The sequence below is a fragment of the Caloenas nicobarica genome, chromosome 2 (genome assembly GCF_036013445.1).
Source record: "Caloenas nicobarica isolate bCalNic1 chromosome 2, bCalNic1.hap1, whole genome shotgun sequence".
NCBI classification, from domain to species: Eukaryota; Metazoa; Chordata; class Aves; order Columbiformes; family Columbidae; genus Caloenas; species Caloenas nicobarica.
The window spans coordinates 129,715,778-129,739,677 of NC_088246.1; the positions used below are offsets into that span (position 1 = coordinate 129,715,778).

Below are 23,900 nucleotides of genomic sequence, written 5' to 3' on the forward strand. Positions count from 1 at the left end.
TTGAATGTACAAAATAAGTGAGATCCGCACCCAAAAAATGACCTCACTTGTAATTTTCTGTCCACTGCACACAGGTGGTGTGCAAGTTCCGCCTCCTCTCAACTTTAGCCATGATATTTTGTCAGTTTGGCAACTGCTAAAGAAAATTAGTAAGAGTGGGCACACAAAGTGTGTGGCGCATTAGTGTCTTGGAAAAAAATGAGAAGCTTTTTTACACCCACCTTTTTATGGGTGAATTTATCCTGGTCTCTGCTATTTAAGTTGTATTATCACTAATGGAGTTTTGTTAATGTTAATGGGGTTCAAGCCATAACATAAAGATCGGTATGACTGACAGTATGGTAAATCCCACCTCCAGAAGAATCACCATAGCAAGATTACTGGAACAAGCTCCTTAAGAAATTTCTTCCCAAGAATAATCATTTTTCTTTTCTCTTAATACCACATCAGAGAGAGACGAAATGGGTTGGTGGGTTCAATTCTGTGATTGCAAAGGCAGAAGTTTTCTAAACTTCTGAAATTTTATTTTGGCTGCTGTTACTCTGTGTGCAGTTCTCCTAGCACTTGACTGTTTTTAAAACAAAAATCAATTTAAGGAAATCATCCAAACTAAAAATTAGCAATAGAGAATTAATGATTAAAAGTACAGTAAAAAACCCAATGAATTCATGTAGTTATGGTATACCAAACAGTAAGAAATAAAAATGTAATGGAAATATGCTTATACTGCTGTAATCTTTAGTGTGATTTTAGAAGGAATAACTTTCCATTCAGCCGATACTACATATTTTGCAATATCATCTCTAACATTCCTTGGAAGAGGTTGTCTTGATAACATGATATGAATTAGAAAACAACTTTCAAGTGTATGTTTCTCCTATGCATGGGTTCTTCTCCACTTAATTTTCACCACCAAGAAATGCTTGTAGTTGGTTTTTGAATTGAAGTTCTAACCTGGATATGTCTCTTATCAAACCTCATAGGAACCTGGGAAATGCTTTGCTTTCAATATATCAGAATTTTTAACATGATAGCATTTAACGTATGATTACTTGATCTCTCCATGTGATATGACTGAGGCATGTAGCTCTCTTAAAAATTCTGAGGCCAGCTGTGCATATTTAATGTGCTACAGGATAGTCATAATTGAAAGAACGAGTTAGATGACATGATGGAAGCAAGCATGGGAAAGCCTCAGGCAGGCATCAGCAGAAAGGACAAGAACAAATAAACAAATTCTTTTTTAGAGGATTCAGAAAAACTGTTTGCATTCTATTGTGAAATTTTACTTCGAGATTTTCTTCTCTTTAAATTCCGTCTGTTTCATAGAATTGTTTCTACAATGAACTATGAAGAGAGGAGACTCATGTCCATGTTGCCCTGTAGTTGCAGCATGATGTTATGCATGCTGATCAGGGTGAGATTTGCATAATAATGTGTCCATATGTAAATATTATGTTGCTAGTTTAATTTTACAAAGTAGATAGGAGTGTACTTAAGCTTGTTGTCACTTTACTGGCACATCTTCTGTTTTCATTTGCATAGTTTTTTGAAAACTCATTTTGATAATATTGCAGCTGATGAAAGTTTAGAGTGTATTGTTTTCAGGCAATTTCACTAATGGACCAGAGTGTGATACATTGTATGGCACAGCAGTGTGCAGAGAACAAAATGTAAACTTTTTGGAGTAAACTCTGCTTTTACTTACTGTAGTAAAATACATGTGTAGAAAGAATTTTTCCAATTATTTATTTTTTTAATCTGTTTTGTTTTCAGGCATTGCTATTTCTGATGAAACTGATAAGGTAAGATTTACTATATGCCTGATGAACAGTACAAAAAGACAGATTACTGTCATAATTTAGATGATGAGAGCTGCATCTCCCTGTAGTGGCATCAACACTTCAGTTCTGTTGGGTTCAGAGGAAGTTTGGGTATGGAAGGGTATACAGGTAAGTACTGTGTATGTTGATACATTAAGAGCTTGATCCAGGATGGACTTTCAAATATGGAAAAAAAATCTCACAGAGTTTAAGGGACTATCAGTGGGGCCATGGAAATGCTGTTGATCTTGATACCATCTTTGCTTATTATAGCCTGTTGGGTTACTTTGCGTACTTTTGGAATTATTTAGCTTTACATACCTTTTATTCATGAAGTCATGAATTCTGTATTCTCAGATATGATTTCTGAGAATATTTAGGAATAATTTTTGTTCCTCAGATTTGATCAGGAATGCATAGGGCATAAAGATCAGTCTTTACTTCCTTTCTGAATGCAACAAACAGTGATCTCTTCTGGTTTGGTCCTTTCGATACATTACATAGTTAACATGAATTTTAGTTTTAGCTGTAATGAATTCTATGCTGAAAGAGTAATCAAGCTTACTTTTCAAAGTTCTCAAGGGAACAGAACACCTTTATCTTCCCTGTTCTCACCAGTGAACAGCAGTACGCTTGTAGTGCCAAGAATTTGTAGTTGTGTTCTTGGTGTCAGAAACCATTACTCAGGGAAATAAGAGAAAAGGTATATAAGACACAGGAATAATGGCTAGTAGAGGAGACAATTTTTAAAATATCTTTGCTTTCTCCCGGTAAAATGAAGGCATGAACCTTTCTGACACAAGTGTGTATAAAATCACTCCACTGGGTTCTCTGGGAAAGGCCAGTTAGACAAGATTGATCACTGTTACCATGCAGTCATTTGTGTATGGGGCTGCCATTTCAGAACCACGGCCTTTACTTATCATTTTTCCCTTGATCTTGCTTTGTCTTGTTGTTCATTTTAAGAGTGTAACAGTATCTAAGTTATCCTACTGTTTCCTTAACCGTGCTCAGAAGTGATGAGAAATGCAATTAGAAAGTCCTTCCATTTGAATCCTTATCTTTAAGAATACTTATGAAGAACTCTTCTTCATTTGGTTTTGTTTGTTGAAAAAAACTGTGAAATACTGTTTGTGGGAGGAAAAAGACATTTTGGGCTAGAGCCTGTTATCACATACTTTTAACATATTTTTTAGGAGATACTTCTGTGTTAATTTTTTTAAATGATGATATATTATTGTTAAAAAACATTCATGTTTTTTAAATTTAATTAATCAGTGTGAGAATTGAGATGGAGAACATAATTGTTGAATTTCCTCAGGATCCAGTCTGAGCAAAGAGTTAATTTTATTCTTGTTACCATATACTTTATTGTTTATGATTTAAAATTGGAAGGTGGTAGGTTTTCCTTAATAAAACTTGATATCCTGTTATGTACATTCAATAGCATACATTACCTGACACCTTTACAATACTGTATCTGCTTTAACACCTGTTTCTGATGAGGACAGGTAAATTGAATGTCCTTGAAATCAAAAGTTATTTGTAAAATAAAAAATCAAACGATAAAGCTCTTACCATGCTTCATTTGTGCTGTGTTGCTCAGTAGGCTTCCAGGATAGATTTACAGAAGCGGCACAATTTTTTTTGTCTACATGGGATTAAGTGAACTTCATTTCTATTTCTTATTTTGCCCCTTAAGGATTCTCAATGGACATAAAAGCTTCTTCTGTGTTAAGAAATTGAGCATAGCCAGGACCATCCTATGAAATCCTGCCTCCTAGGAATGGTCCCTTACATGAGCTAATTCCTGAAACGTTCCTGTGACTTGTTTCGAAGTGTGTTATTTGGCTTGGGCCAAAAGCAGCCAAAGACTATCTGATAATGGTAGAATTTGGTTCCATTTCACCTGCACATGTTTCCAGGTGATGTTTATTTTTCAGGTATAAATGTGGTCAAGTTCATTGCAGTTCCTTTCCCAGAAATACATGCTGATGCTACAGATTTCTTATCTAGGCTGTGGCAGCACTGAATCATTTTTCAAACCACATTAATCTGTGGTTTGGATTAACCATTTAACCCTTCAGGTGCATGTCATGGGTCTAGAACAGCATGCCCAATCTTGGCATTGGATTCTGTTAGAACTTTGGCATTACATAGGTGTCATGAGAGACATAGAACTAAATAATAATTTCCTCTATGTGCTCTTCCTTGCTGTATTTTCCGGACGATCAGGAACATTTTAGGAGGTAAGGACAGAGCCCATGATCCTGCTGTTTTTATTGTGGTTTGGATTATTAACTCAGAGAAAACAGAGAATGCCTGTGTATGTTTATTTTGTTTCCCATTATGTAAGTATTTTATTTTTTTTAAATCTTTCTTTCTGGCTGCAGTAACCTCTAGATGCCTTTGTCAGGGGAGTAATTGAGCAGTATTGTTGGTTGATGTAACTCCTCCTCCAAGTAATCCAGTTAATTAGTTAGTTGCTTAGTTACTCCAGCATTTGGATGTGGAAAACCAGTTTGCTCTGAATCACAATCGCTTTTGTGGAAGGGTGTTTCATTTAAGCGGATTCTTGTCAAATATCAGCTATTATTAGCTTCGTGCCAGTAATTAGGGCTTCAGTCCAAGACAGAGGTAGAGAAAATACAGGCAGAGAAGGTCAGTCTTTCAGTCACAATGGAAGCTTTCAGTTTGATGTAGTATAATAGAATTTCTAAGTTCAATAGTGTCATTGCAAAGAAAAAAAAAAGAGGAAAGAATCCTAAGATTACTGCAATTAAAATAGACTTGTTGTATAGATTCCCTCCTTTTTCATCTCATTTAATTCAGACTTGCAGAGTTTGATGTTCTGTCTCTCTTGATGAATCAGCCCACCTCTCTAGGCCATGGAAGTTACATAAAATCAGCAACTGACACTGCAAGTACGGTGTGTAAAGAAAGAAAATGAGACGGGATGCCTTGTGACTCACAGATTTTAAGGCTAAAGTGCAGAGTTAATATAATACAAATTTCTGAATCAGCTCATCCTCCTTACCATGGAACAGAAACTATGCATGGAAGTGTGTGGTTTCCTAAAGGTCCTCAATAATGTGAAGAATTTCATGTAAACAAAGAACAAGAGCTAGGATGTTACCCTTTTCTGCAAAATTTACAGAATTGTAGACTGACTAAAAAATTCTAGAGAAAAAAAAAATGACTTAGTTGTGAATTTCAGAGTTTTTTTTCCTGAGTCTTTTTGGACACTTCCCTGTAAGGTGAAACCTCAAATACACACAGAAGTAAAGAACAGCCGTACTACTGAAACTCTGGTGTCCTAGGTGAGTGCTCTGGCCGTGGGACTACTGATGATGTGCTTCCTCTAGAATTTGCTGCTCCTGGAAGACCCTACTTGTCTATATGTCACAAAATAAACTGTAATGTATGTTGCACTGTAGAATGTCTGCATTGTAAGACACATTGAGGCAAAATGTAGCTGGGATGCTACAGTTCAAAAGTATGTTTAAAATGGGCTTATATGTTTGTACCCATTTCAGCGATGTTTCTTAACCAGACCATGCAAAAAAAAGGAGTCATGCCCTTTACCTTATGCCACAGTGAGAGACTGACTAAAATATTGTCATTTTAATGCAATTTTAAAGGACATAGGGGAAAGTTTATTCATCTTTTGGCTTGTGATTTTTCTGAAGAACACTTAGTGAATATTTTTCCAAGCCTCTTTTTTAACTGCGGATACAGAGGCTAGAAGTATTTTCTTTTAAACAGATGAGATTTTTCATGTAATACAAATATTCAATGGATTGGTGCTTTACTTTAGATTCATGTAGTGGTCTCTCCCAGATAACGCGAGACCTGTCATAACATTGTGAGATTTGACTGGAATTCCCAACAATGTCTTTCAGTCACTTTAAACATTAATAATGGGAGACATCTAAGTGTCAGAGATCCAGAATCAGGCTCAACTGAAAATGGTCTAATAATTCCTAACAGATTTTTGTCCCTCAATGTTAATATTAAAACACTTTTTCTGTGTTGTGTACAGGGTATAGCTGCTTCTTACATGTAGTATTACTACAATGAACACAGGTTATAACTGATAAAATAGAGGAAACAACTACTCCTAAGACATAAAAATAAATTTCTGCTCACTCCCAAATATTTCTCACTATGGAGGTACCCTCAAAATCCATATTGGAAATGAGGAATAGCGAGCTTTTAAAACTATGCTTAAATAACTATGCGTTAATGTTATTGTGCTCCTTGGTAGGGGTTTCATACTACACCCACATCTCAGCCCAACTTGAAGATGAGATTCAGCTGTCCTCCAGGCTTTCCCTTCTTCTCCTGGTCTCCACATACAGGAAGCTTGAGTGTGTCGAGTTGGTAGCCACTGATGCGGATGATAAGTGGATGACACCTGGACTGCACCATAAAATAATCTTCTAGGTTCATTTAGTGCAGATTTAGATACCTACCTATCCTGAAAATACTTTCTGTGTGCTAATGTCACTGTCAATTTCTTCTGTTATTTATAGGGAAATACAAATTGGAAATTAGTTGAGTTGCTAAGGTTTATATATCAAAAAAGCCCAAAACAAAACTATGAAAACTTGTTTGAGAACAGAATACTTCGCTGGAATTTAGTGAAGCTTTTGAAATAAGGTGCCAAATAAACATCTTGGTCTTCTGAATAAAGCTATCTCTGATTCTCCATTTTACTGTTTTCACTGTGGCTGCTTATGTAGTTGAAAGGAAGAAAATAAATTAGGTCACTGAAACTGTGTTGTACTAATCTAACAAGATTCAAAAAGGAAAGCAAGGTGATAAAGTGAGGCAAAGCGTGACTATATAATGTGAATTACGTTTCTATTAAGTAGTGTATGAAAGTCCTACTGCAATCCCTAAAATGTCTAGAAAAGAAATCAGCATAACAAGGATGGACACAACATTCATGGTTTACTTATTCATATGCTGATGGTGCTGTGCACAGTGTCAGGAAAAACTTATGGTACTGAAAAAAGGGCAAATTTTCAGGTGCTTTTCATTTTCACTTCAGGAACTGAAAGCTTTTAGCAACATTGACACTGCAAGTTGTTGCAAGTTTAACTAGCTCCAGGAACCATTTTTATTAATTATTAGAAATTATCCAAGGGAGAAAATGGCTAGAGTAGCAGGAATAAACCTCAGATGAGGCTAAATGGTTCTTACTTAAACTGATGTAAGCACCTTGTGTAATGAAGGCATTGCGGGCAGTGGAATCATCTTTTCTCCTAGCTTCCAGGCATATGATGGTAGTCACAGCTGTGACAGGTTACACCTGTCAAGTGACCAGAGGCCACTGTCATCTAGTCTACATTACCTATGACATAGCACCAGACAGATGTACACAATGTGTGTTTGTAAGTACCTAAAAGAAAGGCGCCTGTGGTTAGGTATTCTAAAACCTCTGAAGCTGAAGTGTTTTCCTCAGATTTCTCTCTTCTGTACTGGCTGCATTCCATTTTCAGTGGTCCTCTGTGTCATGCCAGCCCTGCAGAAAACAGATGTGTAAAAAGTGAATTAGTCAAGTGATGGAGAGCTCTGGAGAGACACACAGAGTGCGGTGATGCACTCGGGCACGCTGCATGCAGTGGAACAGCAGAACAAGGGTGAATGAGTCTAAGCCAGGGCCTGGGTCACATTTGGCTCTGTCAAAATGGACTCTTGGCATTCTGCTGAGCAAAATTACAGTATCTAGCCAAAGTGGGGTAAATATATTCATGTGAAAAGTTTGCAGGCCTGTTTTGCTTTGCTTCATTTCAGGAGAGGCCTCTACTTCAAACCGTGCTTTTACCATGTCTGTGTCAATTAGGAAGAGAATTTTAAAATGGCTTGTTTTTAGGAAGATGAGAAAATATGGTTGCTAGGCTAAGTAATCACTGTGCTATACTTTTCCAGATGCTCTTTGTTTGGAAAGCGTTGATTTATGGCAGGAGTATTTATTGAGACACTGAGTTAGGTAAGAGCCAAGGATTTGTTTTCCTAAAATTTTCTCTTATTAGAGGATAGGAATAGAATGTATCTCTCCTAATTAGGAACACTATATTTGAAGTGTCTTTGCTACCCTAGAAAAGAGTTTAATTAAAGCAAAATAAATATTCCTATCCCATAGTTTCATATCTATTTTTTGCATACATATGTGATTTTTAGATTGACTATACCATTGTACATGATCCTTTATCTACAACCATTCTAGTAACATTGAGAACAGAGGTACTCACCGCTTCAGAACAGCTTTTTCATACAGTTTCTAAGGACAATCTGTTTCCTTAATCTAAATTGCTAATATAATGATGCAAATAATTGCTATAGTTTTGAATATTCCGGTTGCGTTTTGCTTCCTTCTCGTAATCCTCTCCAGCTATCTTTTTTCCAGCAAGTGGTTAAAAATATGAGTACTAGTTTCAGAAATGCATTTTATTAAAATGTTAATATCATTGTCAGAATTGAAAGATACATTATGCAAATCCCAGCAGGGTTTTTTTTAAAATGGCAAATTCAGATGTATTTATTAGTTTTACATTAATTCATAATGCAAATAAGAGTGATGCTGTTAATCTACAACAGTCTCTTGGTTGAGATGTTCATTATACAAGTGACCTCATCAGGTGCTTAACAGAGCTGACACAGTGCTGGTTTTAAGAGTTGTGCATTTATAAACAAAAAGTATAATTTTTCGATACAATACCCCAGGTTTCTAGTGTTGCTTTTGAAAAGTAAGAAATAGGAGAGATTTTAGGCATTGGGGCGGGCAAATCTGTCTTGGAATTTTGTTAATGGGAATCTTTTCATTAGCCCATGATTTCTGGGTGTTTGTAGCCCTCTGAAATGTTAATGTACTGAACTATTTTTGTACTTTTTAAATGAATAGTTTTATTTTTGATTTCTTATTTACATGCGTGGTTGTGAACAAGAAATGCAGTGTTTCTATTTTTTCTTTTTTTTTCTTTTTTTTTTTTTTTTGGTTATTTCTCTTCAGGAGTCAACAGGTTTTAACACCCCCCTTCTCAGACCTCGTGTAATTGGAGAGTGGATTGGCCGTGAAGAGAACGATGCAGACCCGCTGGCTGCTGAGATGCTGCAGCCACCAATACCAAGAAATAAGAATGAGCAGTGGGACAGCGAGGATAGCAGCAGTCCTGGAGGAAGGTGGGATTTTGGTTTAGAAATTTTGTAATTTGTGAAGCAGAACTGTCTTTCTAACACCCCACTTATGAGAGCAGAGTGCAGGGCTTTAAAATTCTTATGCCGTAGTGTGGCAGCATGCAGAATAAATGGGAGACATTAATATGTGACTGTTTTTTTTTCTCATACTTTTTTATATAATTAACTTTATACTCATTTACAATCCCAAGGTTTAATTCCCTTGTATAAAGCTAAGTTTATGTTGACATGATTGGGGTCCATGGTGTAATAATTTTGTGATATATGGCTTCCTTCAGATACTTCAAACCCTTCCGTCTTTCAGCAGTTGGTAGCAGCTCTGTTAATCTTCTTGGCACTTTAGTGACAAATCTGATTTTTCTCATTTAATGGAAAAATAGGCAAGGGAAACAGTATCTATGTTAATTTAAACAGGACTTCCTAAATTAATCTTCAGCTCTTATACTTAGCATCTTGGTGTTAATAACAATTCTTTCTCAAAGGGAAAATTGTATTCTCTGCAGTAAATAACTTCTCACTATTTATTGTGCTTGAGTGAGGATGAAGGAATTGTTTGATGTGCTTCAGCTACATGGAAGATATTATCATTTTTACAGGGCATTTTCCATGATTTGAAGATACCTGTTTATCACAGAAAGCGAAGTATTCACAGCCTTCCTTTAAAAGGAATTCATACTCCTGCACTGGCTTAAACATCTGTGGTTCTGCCTCAGCCCTGTAGCTTTTCTCTTTGGTTATAACCAGTATTCTGACTGCAGCAGACACCTTTTTCTTCCTCTTTTTCTTTAAGAAGGCAGAAGCCCTCTGCTTTCCCTTTGGAAAGGTCTAAGGTATTTCTTCACAATGTCCTTCTTGTGCCTCCTACACTGGAATTCACCTCTCTGTCACAAGGAAATTCATCTGTCCCTTGCTGTACTCTCACAGGCTGCATTCATTAAATTTCGTCACATGTTGGGAATGTTTGTTACCCATGAGTACTTCTTTCTTCTTTTAATTAGATTATTGTGGGGGAAATAGTACTACTATTTCAAAGAAGCAGCAGCACGTAGCAAAGATTCCTCAGCCAGATGATGGACTGGAACCAACAGAGCTCAGACACTGGGTCTCTCCAGTGCCGTTCCTGGGAAAGTAACGGAGTCAGCAACTGGCACTGCAGCATGGTTGGGAGGGCCTGGGTTTCTTTTTCCTTGTTCAGCAGTCCAATAAAGACATTGATTAAAGAGCTGTTCCACGTTGCAGAGCAAATTTAGGATATTGTATCCCTTTTCTCAATAGGAAGGAGCAGAAACAAGCATCGCTGTCTAATCTCGAGAAGGGAGCAAAGAGGTTTAGTTCTGAGTAACAAAGATGATTCAAAGCAGCATATTTTTCACTTTGTAGAGGGTGGTACAAGCTGTGAGAAACCTCACAGCTAATGCTATAATTAAAAATGTGATTAATGGCTTTCAGAATAGTATTTGAGAAGTCTTGATGGGTATCATGGCAAAATCATGTTGCCTGGCATATGAAATAAGGAGAATATGGGGTACTCAATGCCAGGGAAGAGTCATGGGACACTGATATCTCTAGTTTTTAGGTGCAGTAAGTGCTGAAAACCTGTTGAAAACTATGTATCATTAAGTGGGAATACTGATTTTCAGTGGAAATGAGTAACTACTAAATTACATACAGCATATGGGTTTACATTTGGATGACTGACTTTGTCTGAGATAATTCTTTGCTTCATTAGCATTTCTTCAGCTTTTGTAACGCGCTTATAAAAAGCATGTTTGCAATCTTGCAAAATAATAATAAAATTGCAGAACTTCAAGATAATGGTGATATTAAAATTGATGCCCCATATATATATATGCAAGTTTAAAAGGCCTGTACTGATCAATTTAATCTGAATGTTTAATATTAGCAGAATTTGGAATTGACTATACAGCAAATGCAAGAGACAAGCAGTAGATAATAATAATGTAGTTTAAATGTACCGTATACCTAGTACATCCAAAAATAGTGGGAGTAGTATGGATTCTATGGGATTAAATTAAATTCTCAAGAGGGTGAAGTTGTTATCAGTTGTAAAGGATTTTGGGTTACCTCATCTGTCTTTCATTCATCTACTGTGTAGTTAATGTAGCCTAAAATAATTCAGTTACATTTTTACCTGGCAACTGTAAGAGTGAGCAATTTGAAATTCACATTAAATATTTCCAATTATATCTAGTTAAATTTGATTTAGCAACACTTTTATTAAAAAGTGGTAGTTTATTGATCACTAGTTATCAAGATTTATGTGATAAGCCAGTAAACCCTCACAACTAATGCCAATCTTCAATTACACCATAAGAACATGAAAGTGAAAACTTTAATCTTCCCATTATTTCCAGGTAAAATGTTTCCTTTTACCTGTTACTAAAGGTAAGGAAATGCTATATAAATTAAATACTATATAAATACCCAGAGGATTAGGCATTGATCACTGGTAGACTAATTGCTGTCAGTGTCATGCAACTCTCTCTCTCTCTCTGCGTTGTGCTCACAGACCACAGCGTACAAGTTATTTTGTGTTTGGTAGAAGGGGAAGCCCTGGGTCCTTACGCATTCATAGCATTCTGTAGGGGACTGAGTAGGCTGCAGAGAACGGCATATTGCTGTGGACCACTGGTCTGTTAGTAACATGCCCATTTTCAATATTGGTCTTTTCAGCATAAGGCAGATCATAGTGAGTATTATGTAGTACGTGGTATTTGGGAATCTCTGAGTTGTCTGCTCTTTCTGTCTTTGCAACCATGAACCTCGCTTTTTGCTCCATTCAGTAGTGGACAGTGAGAAGAACCTGCTATTTCCTCCTGTGATGGTGAGCAACAGAAGCACACATGTTGTATATCTGAAAGCCAGGCCCAGTTATGTAAAGAAGGGGAATTAATTTTGAGCAACTGAAAGGACAGGTTTCACTACTATTTTGACTGGGAAAGATAGTGTAGCCAGTCTGAGGCAGCTGTATTAATGACGTCTTGTCAAACTGATGAAAGGCCACCTTTCTGCCCTTAATGTTCTGGATTACTACAGAGGAAAGACTGTATTTGTCACTGGTTCTGTACTGTTCTCTGTTGCTGCTGTAAGGGAGGAAGGCAAGGTATTAATATCTGATAAGGGACTGTATAAAAGTGCTGATGGCAGTCCTGCTGGTACTGAGCTCATCTTTCAGAATTTTGAACACAGTGAAAATAGGATTAAACTCGTTTCCAAGTCATTGTTAGTAGTTTTTTACATGAAAAATCTCCTGGAGAAATTCTGAGAAGCAGCAAGGCTCTTGGGAAACTTCCGCAAGGGATAATTTATGTACACAGTGGAGAATTTGAGTGATTTTTTTAATATGATGCTCTCATTTCCTAGAGCCCGAAACAAACTAGAGCTTGTAGAGGCCCCATCCATAACCTGATGTCTTAAACTCCAAGCCCATTCTTCACCTCCAGGGTCTACTTTGTCTTATTAGTGTTTATCTTTGTAGTGGAAAATGAACTATCATTGATTATACTAAATTTCATAAATTTACAACAGATCTGTCTTCCTGCAACAGACTGTAAGATATTCTGAGGTGTTGCTGATACTCTTATGTGGGGAAACAAACTTCTGTCCTGTTGTCTGTATTGTATAGTAAGGAATCTTTATTGATATTGTAAGGAATCAGAAATTGCTAACTGTAGCAAGTCCTTCCTTAGACCCTTCTGGCGACTTCTGTGCAGTTCCAGTTATCTCTTAGTTAGGTTAGGGACACAAGTCAACAAAGAATGAGAATTGCTACACCTATATAGTCCCTAATCCTTAATCCTAATCTTCTCCCAAGTAGCAAGTGATAGCAAGTGATAAGACAAGAGAAAATGGCCTCAAGTTGTGCCATGGAAGGTTCAGGTTGGATATTAGGAAAAAATTCTTCACGGGAAAGGTTGTCGGGCATTGAAACAGGCTGCCCAGGGAAGTAATGGAGTTACCATCCCTGAAGGTGTTTAAAAGATGTATAGATGAGGTTATGGTTGGACTCTATGATCCTGAGGGTCTCTTCCAGCCAGAGTGATCCTAGGATCCTATGGGGTCGTGATAACATAACCACTCAAGGGAGCAGTTCTTTGTTGTCACCTTTGTTGCTGTGTGATCAATGCCTTAGCAAAACTGACTAGTAATTGGCATCCTGTTTTTGTGTATATGTAGCTTATTTAGACTTGATTAATGCCTATAAAGTCAAGGGGAAATTTCTCATCCTCTTTCAAGCAAAACTTTAGATAGGAACTGAAAACACAAACTGCCTTAAAACATCCAATGATCAGAGAATGAGTGATAACCAGCTGTTTTTTGTGTGATCTGATGGTGTTAGCCTTCAGATCTAGAGGACATAATGGGCTACAGTAATTTGACAAATGTGTGCATATTTCATAGAGAGTATCAGTAAGAGAAAGTTGTGCTTTCCTCCCTCACAGCTTAAAAATGGAGCCGAAGACCAAAGGACTAAAACAACAACAGCAGCAACATAAGAAACTGCTGGCTGCCATGCTTTCTCAGGACTCCTTTGATTCTGCTCAAAGCACGGCTCCCTCTGTAACCGAAGAAGACATTGACAATGAAGATGATGCAATGGAACTGCTGGGTAACTGCAAAAAATTATGTGTATTTTCTTATACTTTTTAAATTGTAGATTAATCTGAAAAGTGTAGTATCTGATCAAACACCGGTTAGTTTGAAACTGCTCCTATGTTTGAAGCTAAAGTATCCAGCAGCTGTGTGGAGGTTCATAGAATTTTTAGCTTGCAACTTTCAGGAGTGAATGTAATGAAGACTGTATATGTGTATGGATAAACTGCCAGCTGCATCAAAATCTCATGAAATATCAAACGCTTCAGGAGTTTAGAGTAATTAATTTGATTTCCTACATGAATCACTCGCAGGTTCTACTTGGAGAATGTGTTTATGTACAAGGAGCAGAATTGGCTACATTGGCTTTCATGTGGTTCTTCTTTTTCTTGGCTATATCACACTTCTAACTTCAGTGGGTTTTATTTGAGACGTAGTAGCTACAAATAGCTTACGCAATGTGAATTTGTAACCTCTCCAGAGGATTTGATTGTAGTTTTCCTGTAGACTGTATTGTATGTTAAATTTCACTCCAGAAGGCTCTGTGCTCACTCCTTCCTCCCTTTCCTACAATTACTAGTTGTGAAAGGAGGGAAATGGTTGAAGAAAGTTAATTAATAGTCTCTTTTTTGCCATTTTAAAAGTCTTCATTGTAAAATGCTTAAAATGTAGTCACGGATTTCAATATTATTCCCTAGTTTTTGCTATATAGAACTTTATGTGTGATCAAAGCATGGGAAATATGGAATCTCAGGATTGCCTAGCATTCTTACATTTATGAATTCTAGCACAAGCTACTTTTTTCAGGTTGGACCTTAATCTAAAAATCAGAAAAACATGGTGCTCTACTCTGTTATATTTCTGTTGCTTCCTTACTACAGTCTCCATAGAATAGTTGAGGTTGGAGGGGACAGCTGGAGATATCTAGCCCAGCCCGTTGCTCAAAACAACCAGCTAGAGCAGGTTGCTCCAAACATTGTTCAGTTGTGTTTTGACTCTCTCCAAAGATGGAGACTCTGCAATGTCTCTGGGCAACATGTTCCAGTGCTTGGGCATGCTCATGGCAAAAAAGGTTTTTTGTTCTGCTTAAGTAATTGTGAATTAATACACAATTTATTTTTAAACTTGATGCATGCATTTGTTTTTACAAGAAAGAAGAGATAATGTGCTGGGTCACTCGGGTGTCACAGTGTGTCAATTAGTTCTTTGTATTTGAAGGAAGTCACAGTGTTTGTGACTGCGGGCTTGCAGTCTTCATGGAATCAAGTGGCACTTCCAGAACGAATCCATGGATTCCAGTGGAGGCCATAATTAGTCTGTAGCTGCATTACCTCCTTATTTCCTCCTGCAATTTACAGTTCTTTACAACTTGATCAATGTGACATTAAAAGAAAGTTGAATGAGTCTCTTGTGCTGGCATAAACCACAAGACTCCTCTGCGATTCTGTGGCATCTGGAAGGTGCAATAGGTAAGTGCGAGTGTGTGTGTGTGATGTTATTGGCCTCATTATGTATCACATACAGAATAGAATCTTTAGTTAACTTCTGTGGAGATTGTGAGGAAAAGATATCCAGCAGATGTGTAGGTCTTTCCTTCCAGACACTTGAATCCCTGATGGTATCTGGAACCAGAAACGCAGTTTTTGTTTTCTAGTGTCTTGACCTTTGGGCAGAACTGTGTAAAGTTCAGTATACAAACAAGTGTTTTGGTTGTTTGGTTGTTGGGGTTTTTTTTATAAGGATTTGACTGTAAGAATCCATTCTGGTTTCTATCGTGCATTTCATTGAAACTGGCAAAGTTTATACGAAATCAACTTAAAACTAAGAAAGTTTACAAACAGAATGTCTGGTTCAGGTAGATGTTGTATAGGTTTTTTCTGAGGTTTTGAAGCATAATCATGGCATATTTGATGGGTGTCCATGGTTATAGTGATTATAATATAGCCATGTGTTAGTAAGTACCACTGATAGAAAGTTAAATATGCACATCTTGGTATTGAAATTGCTGTTCTTCTGAAAGGCTGGTTTTTATTTTAATACTCATTTTGCAATTTGCTGGCAGTATGTGTTTTATATTTGATGTAATGGTTAGATTACATCCTGCATAACAGTTCAAAATTTGAGAATATGATAAAGTGTTACACAAGAAGGGTGTTTTATTTCTTTTGAAGGTAACATAAATAACTTCGGATTCTGTCAGCAAACATAGATATGTTTCATTGCTGTGTTTTCCAGGTCAGTAACTGTATGATACTGGGATTGAATTTTTTTACTATGTGCTGCATTAATCCATTAACTGATTTGATGCTTTTTACACTGCTTATATGCAGTACAACTAATTTCAAATCATGGCTTTCTGCCATCACTGAATTGCAGGGCACTGTTGCATATAGTTACTTGACTTGTTCCCTTTAGAGTTCAGTAGTGGGTGCTCATTCAGCCCTTTCTTAAAAAATTACAAAACCTCTTAAGTCTGAATTCTGCTAAAACTAATTTTGCTATTTATAGCAGATGATTTTAATGTGTACCCTACTTGTAATGCAGGTTTTTGCAGAACACAAATTTCTATCTTAATGCGTATTCAAGAGAATATTTTTCAGAATTTGGTTGATTTATCTAGGTATTAAAAGCATGAAACCAACTGTTGGTATATTTCCTTTAAAAAAAAAAACCCTCCTAGTAGTTACATCAGAATCGTTTAGTTAGAATGAAACATTCCAAATAAAACAAACAACTAAGCTGTTATACTTCTGAAGAATACATTACAAAGAAATAAATGTGCAAAGATGAAAAAATAATATTATGGTGCTACATTCTGATTTCAGTTGTCACTCTTATGTATGACATAAGATGCATAGGAGGGACATGGACACACTGGTAACTCTCTAAATGTGTTCAGACATGCAGGTGGCTGAAATACATTGCTGGCAGATAACATCATAGTGGAAAGGATCTTCCTGACTTTAAATAGCTGATGACTATAACTGTAACATCACGTTTTGGTAAATGCAAGGCCTCATGGATGTCAGCTCTGGTGCAGAGAGGGAGCAGCTACCAGGGGTGGTCTCTGTGTTGCAGGTTTCATTTGTGCTGTGGCCTGAGAGAAGAGTAACAGCGCGAGGTTTGTTGTGGGGAGCTGAGTGCGAGAGAGGTGTCAGGGACACCCAGCAGCTGTGCCCAGTGTATGGCCACCAATGGCAGGGACAGGCCCCTGGGTCTCCTGGGCACAGGGACTGTGTAATACTGTTTGATAGGAAGAGGAGTTGTTGTTCAGGTACGCAGCCCGCTGAGCCAGTGGACAGGGCTGGGGAGCAGAATGAAAACCCAGTAATCCAAGGGGAAATGGTTGGCGACCTGCTACACCACTTAGACATGCACGAGTCTGTGGGGCCAGATGGGATCCATCCAAGGATGCCGAAAGAGCTGGCAGAGGTGATTACTAAACCACTTTCAATTATTTATCAGCAGTCCTGGCTAACTGGGGAGGTCCCAGTTGACTGGAAGTTGACGAATGTGGCAGCCATCTACAAGAATGGTTGGAAGCAGGATCCAGGGAATTACAGGCTTCTCGGTCTAACCTCGGTGCCAGGGAAGGTCATGGAACAGATCATCTTGAGTGCCATCATGTGGCACATACAAGATAAACAAGTGGTCAGGCCCAGTCAGCATGGGTTTAGGAAAGGCAGGTCCTGCTTGACCAACCTGATCTCCTTCTATGACAAGGTGACCTGCTTATTGGGCGAGGGAAAGGCTGTGGGCCTTTCAGCTCGGTTCCTTCCCGCTGCTCTTGCACCTCCAAGGTACCATTCATGCCCTGGCTCTCGCGGGATCTCTTGCCCAGTGCAAGTTTGCAGCAGGAGTGAGCTCTGCTCTTCCTGGGGCTCCATTTCCCCAGGGGCCCTTGCTTGTGCTAAACTGCCTGTTCCTGGAAGGGCTTCAGGCTTGCTGCGCCATGCAAAGCTGCCACTTTTCAGCTCTCCCTGCATGCAATGCAAGCGCCGGGCAGGCATTGGAGTGCTTGTCATGCATCACTGGCCAAGAATCACAGTGGCGGAGCAAGTTTTGGAAGGCAAAACGTCTGCCTGTCATCACTACGTGTCATCCTTTTGAAAATACCCCACAATACCACATACTCTTCCCCTTCCTCTTTGGTGCGTGGTCAGTCATGGTTCTTGGTCCTGATTCTCATTCTTCATGTTCTCGCTCTTGATGAAAGGCTGGGCCTGTATTCCTACTGCTACTATCTGCAGGTCTGTGACTTGCCTTTGCAAGACTGCAAAGGATGTTTCTTCAAGCTGAAGTGGAGAATGCGTCAGCCTACTCCTGGCTACACGTGCACATTCTATTAATGCTTGTGAGCATCGTCCCCGAAACAGAATCAGAAAAATAACATAAGACAAAGGTTACAAGTGGAAACAGGATTTTATTTTACGTGTCCTTCGATGTGGTTTTGGAGCTGGAAAAACTCTGACATTTTAGGCAAATAACAGTCTCGTTGTTTGACTTGGAGTGTGCATGTGGAATAGAATAGTTTAGCTGGAAGGGACCTACAACAGTCGTCTAGACCAACTGCCTGACCACTTCAGGGCTGACCAAAAGTTTAAACATAGTATTAAGGGCATTGTCCAAAAGACTCTTAAACACCGACAGGCTTGAGGCATCGACCATCGCTCCAGGAAAGCTGTGCCAGGGTTTGACCACCCTCTCAGTGAAGAAATGTTTCCTCCTGTCAAGTCCAAAGCTCCACTGAGGGATGCAGCTTTGTGCCATTCCCACGTGTTCTGCCACTGGGTACCAGGGAGAAGAGCTCAGCACCTCCTCGAAGCTGCAGAGAGCAATGAGGTCACTCCTCAGCCTCCATCTCTCCAAACGTGACAGAGCTTGTATCCTCAGCCACTCCTCAGAGGACATGCCTTCCAGTTCTTCACCAGCTTTGGTGCTCTCCTTAGGACATGTTCAAGTACCTTCTCATCCTTTTTAAATTGTGAGGCCTTGTTTATGGGATTCAGTTCTGGCAGGAAGGCCAGAGACAGAACAGGCTTCTTGCAAGGGAGTGAAATTTTCGTTGGTGATGAGAGAAGAAACAGCCTCAGCTTTGTGTTGCAGCCAGTGGGAAAAGGGAACAAGATGGTGATAGCAGCAATGGGCTACTTTCAGCATTTGGAACTTGCCACTGAACACCTGTGTAAAAGTTTAACACGTAACATATTCAGTATTTTTTTTTCTTTCTGTTAATATATGAAGTCAATGAAGCAAGAGAGACATGCAGGTCTGTTTAATATCATTTGTGGAATTCATTGGTTTTAGACCATCTTGTGGTCCTGTGCTAAAAGACATCAGTGAGAATGTTTTAGTTTATCTGGATTTAAGCAAAGCTCTAAGTGGGTATTCAAGAACAGGGATTTGGTATTTAAAGTCTTAAAATAACGGAATCCTGCTCTTGGATTTACTGCCAGCAATACTACAGATCGTTGATGTTTACATAAAATTTTTAAACTGACAATAACTTCTAGTAAGCTTAGAAAGTTCTATAGTTTGTTTAAGAGGATGTTTTAAAGGTTAGAATAAATTATGAATGGAATTAGTCACTTAATGCAACACTTCTGTAGTTATTTCTGGTTTGATTAGCGTAAAATAGGTTGAAACTGACGTTGATTGTGCTTCATATTGCTGAAGGGAAAATGGAGAGAGAAAATCAATTATAGTTAGACATACTAGATTCTTAAGTTGAAATGAGTTAATGAGCTAATGAAAAGCTTCAAAATAATGATTCATTTTCAAGAAATAGATGTATACTGAATATTATGATGTACGTGAGCCTAAAATGTCATTTGTTTACAGTTTACACAAGGAAACAAAGTGTATTTTAAGCTTATACCTGAAGAACAGAGCAGGAACACCCTGTAATCCCAGTGACTGTGCAGGTCAGAGACATAAATGTCTATACTACCACAGCCTTTTGATGGCCTGATGTATTCTCAGTCTGTATATTTGAAGACTGCATGTTGTATAATTTTGATCCTTTCTTGAAATTTTAGTGGCTGAAAATGGCCAAGGATTTTCAATAAATAATCATTATTTTTACAACATAGAAGAGCTGGGATAGGAAAAATGATAGGTATAATAGGCCTTTATTTGCATCTGTGATAAGGGCAGAATAAGGACTTCTACCTCACTTGCGTTCTGCATTCGTAGTGATTGTCTTTAGCATCACACATCCTGCTTTGCTGTTTGCTTTGTGGCTCTTCGAATAAGGCTAAACATTCCCTAGTGTATTCTGTTATTTTTTTCCAAATAAAAGCATATTTTATTGGGAGAATATCAGATGAGCTGTACTAGTGAACTCTCTCAGGCAGACAACATGTTTGGTAGAAAGATAGAAAGCTCTACATGTATAAGGTAAACATTAGCTTTACTGTGTTGAATTAGGGCGTAAATGAACAATCATTGCTGTGGTGGGTTACTGGAGTTAGAACAATCGGTTACTAGAGCTATGATGAACAAGGTACAACTGATTACTGATTCTTCCCATATAGGAATCATGGGCCTTCAGTTGAAACTGTTCGTGGACAAGTTCAAAACAAATAAAAGGGCATATATTTTAATGTATTGCACAGTTAATCCATGGACCTTTTTGCTAATGGTGTTGTGGATGCCAAAAATTTACATATGCTGAAAAGGAGTGGAAGAAAAATACATCAAGGACTGCAAGATATAGATACTACCTCTGCTTCAGACAGTCCCTGGCCATGAATCATCTCGGGCTGAGGGATTATACTGGTAAATTACCATTATGTACTTGTGTCACGGAGGCACCCCAAAATAAGTTTATGTGGACAACAAGGTCCAAAACAAACTTTATTCTGGCCGAAAAAGCATCGCCGATAAACTGATTAGAAATGGGGTTTATACAATTAGTTAGCACTCTGATAACATAAGATACAGGTTCGGATATTAGGTTAGGAGATTATTTGGGGTGCAGCGAAATAAGAATAATGAGGATCCACAGCATGCATATACGCACTCACAAGAAAACAAACCAGAGCCCTCTCTGCCTCGTTTTGCACATAAGAGATAAACACTTGCCTGTCCCAGGCAAGGAAGTTACACTCGTCTACCAGGCGAGGACTTATTAAAGCATATATTCATTAGTTTATCACTCACCTAAGTGCGGAGGTGAGGTGCTCCCCATCCCGGGAGGTTACCTTAGACGGCTTCTCTGTCTAAGGGGAGGGACTCCGGCAGCATGGCAGACCCGCAGCTCCGAGAAGAACACACAAAGGGGATCTTCGGTGGGAACCCCATTTATAGTCTGCTCAGATCTGGCTGTGGGCATTCCAGAAGCTTCTCGGCTTCTCTGGGCTGTGGGCACTCTTGGCTCCTCCTCTGCTGACGACCCTGCCCACGACTCTGGGTCCCCACAAAGAGAGCCATTAACTGCCCCATTGAAGGCCCCAGTTCTGAGAGGGGGATGCGCAACTGCCACACCAGTTCTCAGGGCGCGTGGGGAGGAAGTGCAACTGCCACAACTTGCCCTGTTCTTGTACTCATCCCTAGGAATGGGATATTCCTAGGATGCTGGATAAATGGGTGTCCAAACTACTTTTACATCTTCAAGATGTCTTAAGGTTAGTTTAGACATACTGCTGGGAAATCCTTTAGTGGCAATATGTAAGGAAATCCAATGATGGATATAATTTCTTTTGTGCCTGTGTCTTAGCGAGGCTGCTGACTCTCCAGTATTAGTAATATGCAATAACCTCTGCATATACTTATTCTTTAGTTTATACTGCATCTCAAAATATGAATGTTAGTCTTCAGAAGCTGGTCTGTGTGCTAAGATGCTGCCAGTTCAGAGGAATCTCATTCTCTTTTGGAGCATGCAGGGAAAGGAAGCACGAAAGAAAGAGTCAATTACATCTGTCAAGCTTGTACTTTGGTAAGAAATAACAGGATTTCTCTTGGAGATTCAGAAGGCAGCAATGGAACTGCGTGAGCTCTGGTGAGGCTTCCTTACTACTCAGTTGTACACTTCTGAAATCACTTTGCTTGTGATGGGAGAACCACTGATGCAGAGTTATCACTTAAGTTACCGCATGAGCAGATTCTGGAAGGTAGCAAATGATATTTTGATAAATCATATCCTCAAGTTGTCACAGAACTTGGGAATCACAGAACCGTGTCCTAGTCTCAGGACAGCTTTTAGGTGATAAGCCATGAAAAGGTGCAGTCTGCTTGAATCTCTTATTTAAAAAGCCTTGTGAAAGCTAAATATGTGTGGTTGAAATACATAGCTGTGCTCAAAATAGTGTGAGGCCTGAGCAGGTCCAAAGACTCAGTGGCAGGAGAGTCACTTTTTCATACTTTGCCTTAACTGTTTCCTGCACCTTTCTCTCTCTGCGACTCAGTAGATCAGTCACATTTGTTTCTGTAGCAGGTGAAGTATTTAATGGAGTTGATCTCCAGTCTGATAGTGCTAGAATGGAGCCGTGGGCTAGGATTTTGTGCATGCTATCACAGTCATGAGAAACTAGGTATCTAATACATTGCTGTCCTCTCACTCCTTCACACAATCAACTGTCTTTTGATGTGGACTGTAGGATTTGCTCACTAAGTACTAGATAAAATTTGGGGACTTCATATGGAGCAGTTAACACATGGTTTGCCTTGAGATGGTAGGTATTTCTCGTATTGTCTGAAGTCAGGTAATGCCTTTTCTATATTTACTGTTTAGATGATACTCATAAGGTATCCGTTTGCCCTTAAATCACTCATGAGTTCATTCTTGCATTAATTATTCCTGCTCTGCCAATTGTATGGGAAAATGACACAGAATTAAATTAAAATGTATTCCCTGAGGGCTGGTTCCCTGTCTCTCTTCCTTAAGAAAATGGACTGAATATTTTTGGCTTTTCTCTGGGCAGGAAAGAGGTTGCTTCTTCCTCATTCCAGCAGCCTGTATTTTGTGATTCCAGGATTTCCCACCTCATCTACCCCAACTGCTTTTAGTTAATGGTAAGGTGATGTAAAATTTGTGTGGATACTACTCCATTACTACTCCATTATCCTCTCGGTGGGTTTTTCCATTGTTACAAGGCAATGCTTTTTGTCATTCAAATTCACTTGACCTCTGTTTGCAGGGTACTTGTTTGTCGTGTGACATGATAACACAGCACCTGATGTTTCATCTTCCAAGATTTATAGGCAGCAAATCATATGACTTTGTAATATAACTACCATCAAAACCAGTACCAAGAATCAATGCACAATAAATATTAGTGAATTACCAGGGAAAACAAAAAAACCAACAAAACCAAAACAAACAGACAAACAAAACCCAAACCAAAACAAACCCCAACAACAACAAGAAACCACAAAACAACCCCGAACAGTATTTATACAACCAGTTACTAAAAGCCAACTCTTAATTTTGGTTTATAAGATTTGCATGTACTAAGACTTGCCATCCAGTTTAGCAATTAGTATAATTTAATTCACAATTGTCACTACAGTTTATTGATGCAGAACTAATGGAAGGAACATTCAAAACATATAGATAAACTCTGACAAGTTTCTGAAAGGCAGAAGATGAGTAGGGAATGCTGAATGTCAGTTCATCACTTTGGAAATCAGGTTGAAATGTATATGTCACACTGGACATTGTCGATGTTAACAACTCCAGAAGACTGATCACTTAGTTGTTAGTATGTAGTTAATTATTTGGGTTTAGATTCACAGATTTTCAATGTGGATTTGTAAGTATGAGGAAAAGACTGAGGATTATGTGGATAATTTTATTGAGAGGAAGTAACTGGATCATAAGGTCTTTGCTCAGACTGTAAAACTTTAACATTTCTTAGTATGAGTCCTAGCACAATGAAATTGGAGTTGACAAGTACAGTAACAGCATGAAGGAATAACATCAGACCTTCAGTAACACATTTTTTTGCAGAAGCATGGATATTTCTGAATAACTACTAGTCTCAGTAGAAACTACAATGAGCTAGTACTTAAAACATTTGATATCTCATGTAAGCATAATATTGTCTATTGAGGCTAAAAAAATAAAATTAGAGGAGGTATCCATGATTTAGAGAAGAAGTGATAGTCTAGTTAGGAGAATGAACATAAAAATAGAGCCTTACCTTGCTTTTTCCTCTAGGCTATAAAAAAACCCCAAAACATGGCAAAACCTCAGGAACAGAAATATGGGTCAAATGGGAAGTTCAGCTTCCCTGAAGCTCCAGCTGCTGCAACAGA

The 23,900-nt window shown here is 38.4% G+C and overlaps 1 protein-coding gene across 1 annotated transcript in view; it reads left to right on the forward strand.

Annotated features, from left to right (window-relative positions):
* Window positions 1-23,900, forward strand: part of C2H8orf34 (chromosome 2 C8orf34 homolog) — a 160,488-nt gene that overhangs the window by 52,898 nt on the left and 83,690 nt on the right. Inside the window, exons 5-7 of the mRNA XM_065629519.1 lie at window positions 1,777-1,805; window positions 8,842-9,011; window positions 13,490-13,656. Coding sequence (XP_065485591.1) covers window positions 1,777-1,805; window positions 8,842-9,011; window positions 13,490-13,656 — 366 coding nt within the window. The remainder of the gene's footprint in view (window positions 1-1,776; window positions 1,806-8,841; window positions 9,012-13,489; window positions 13,657-23,900) is intronic.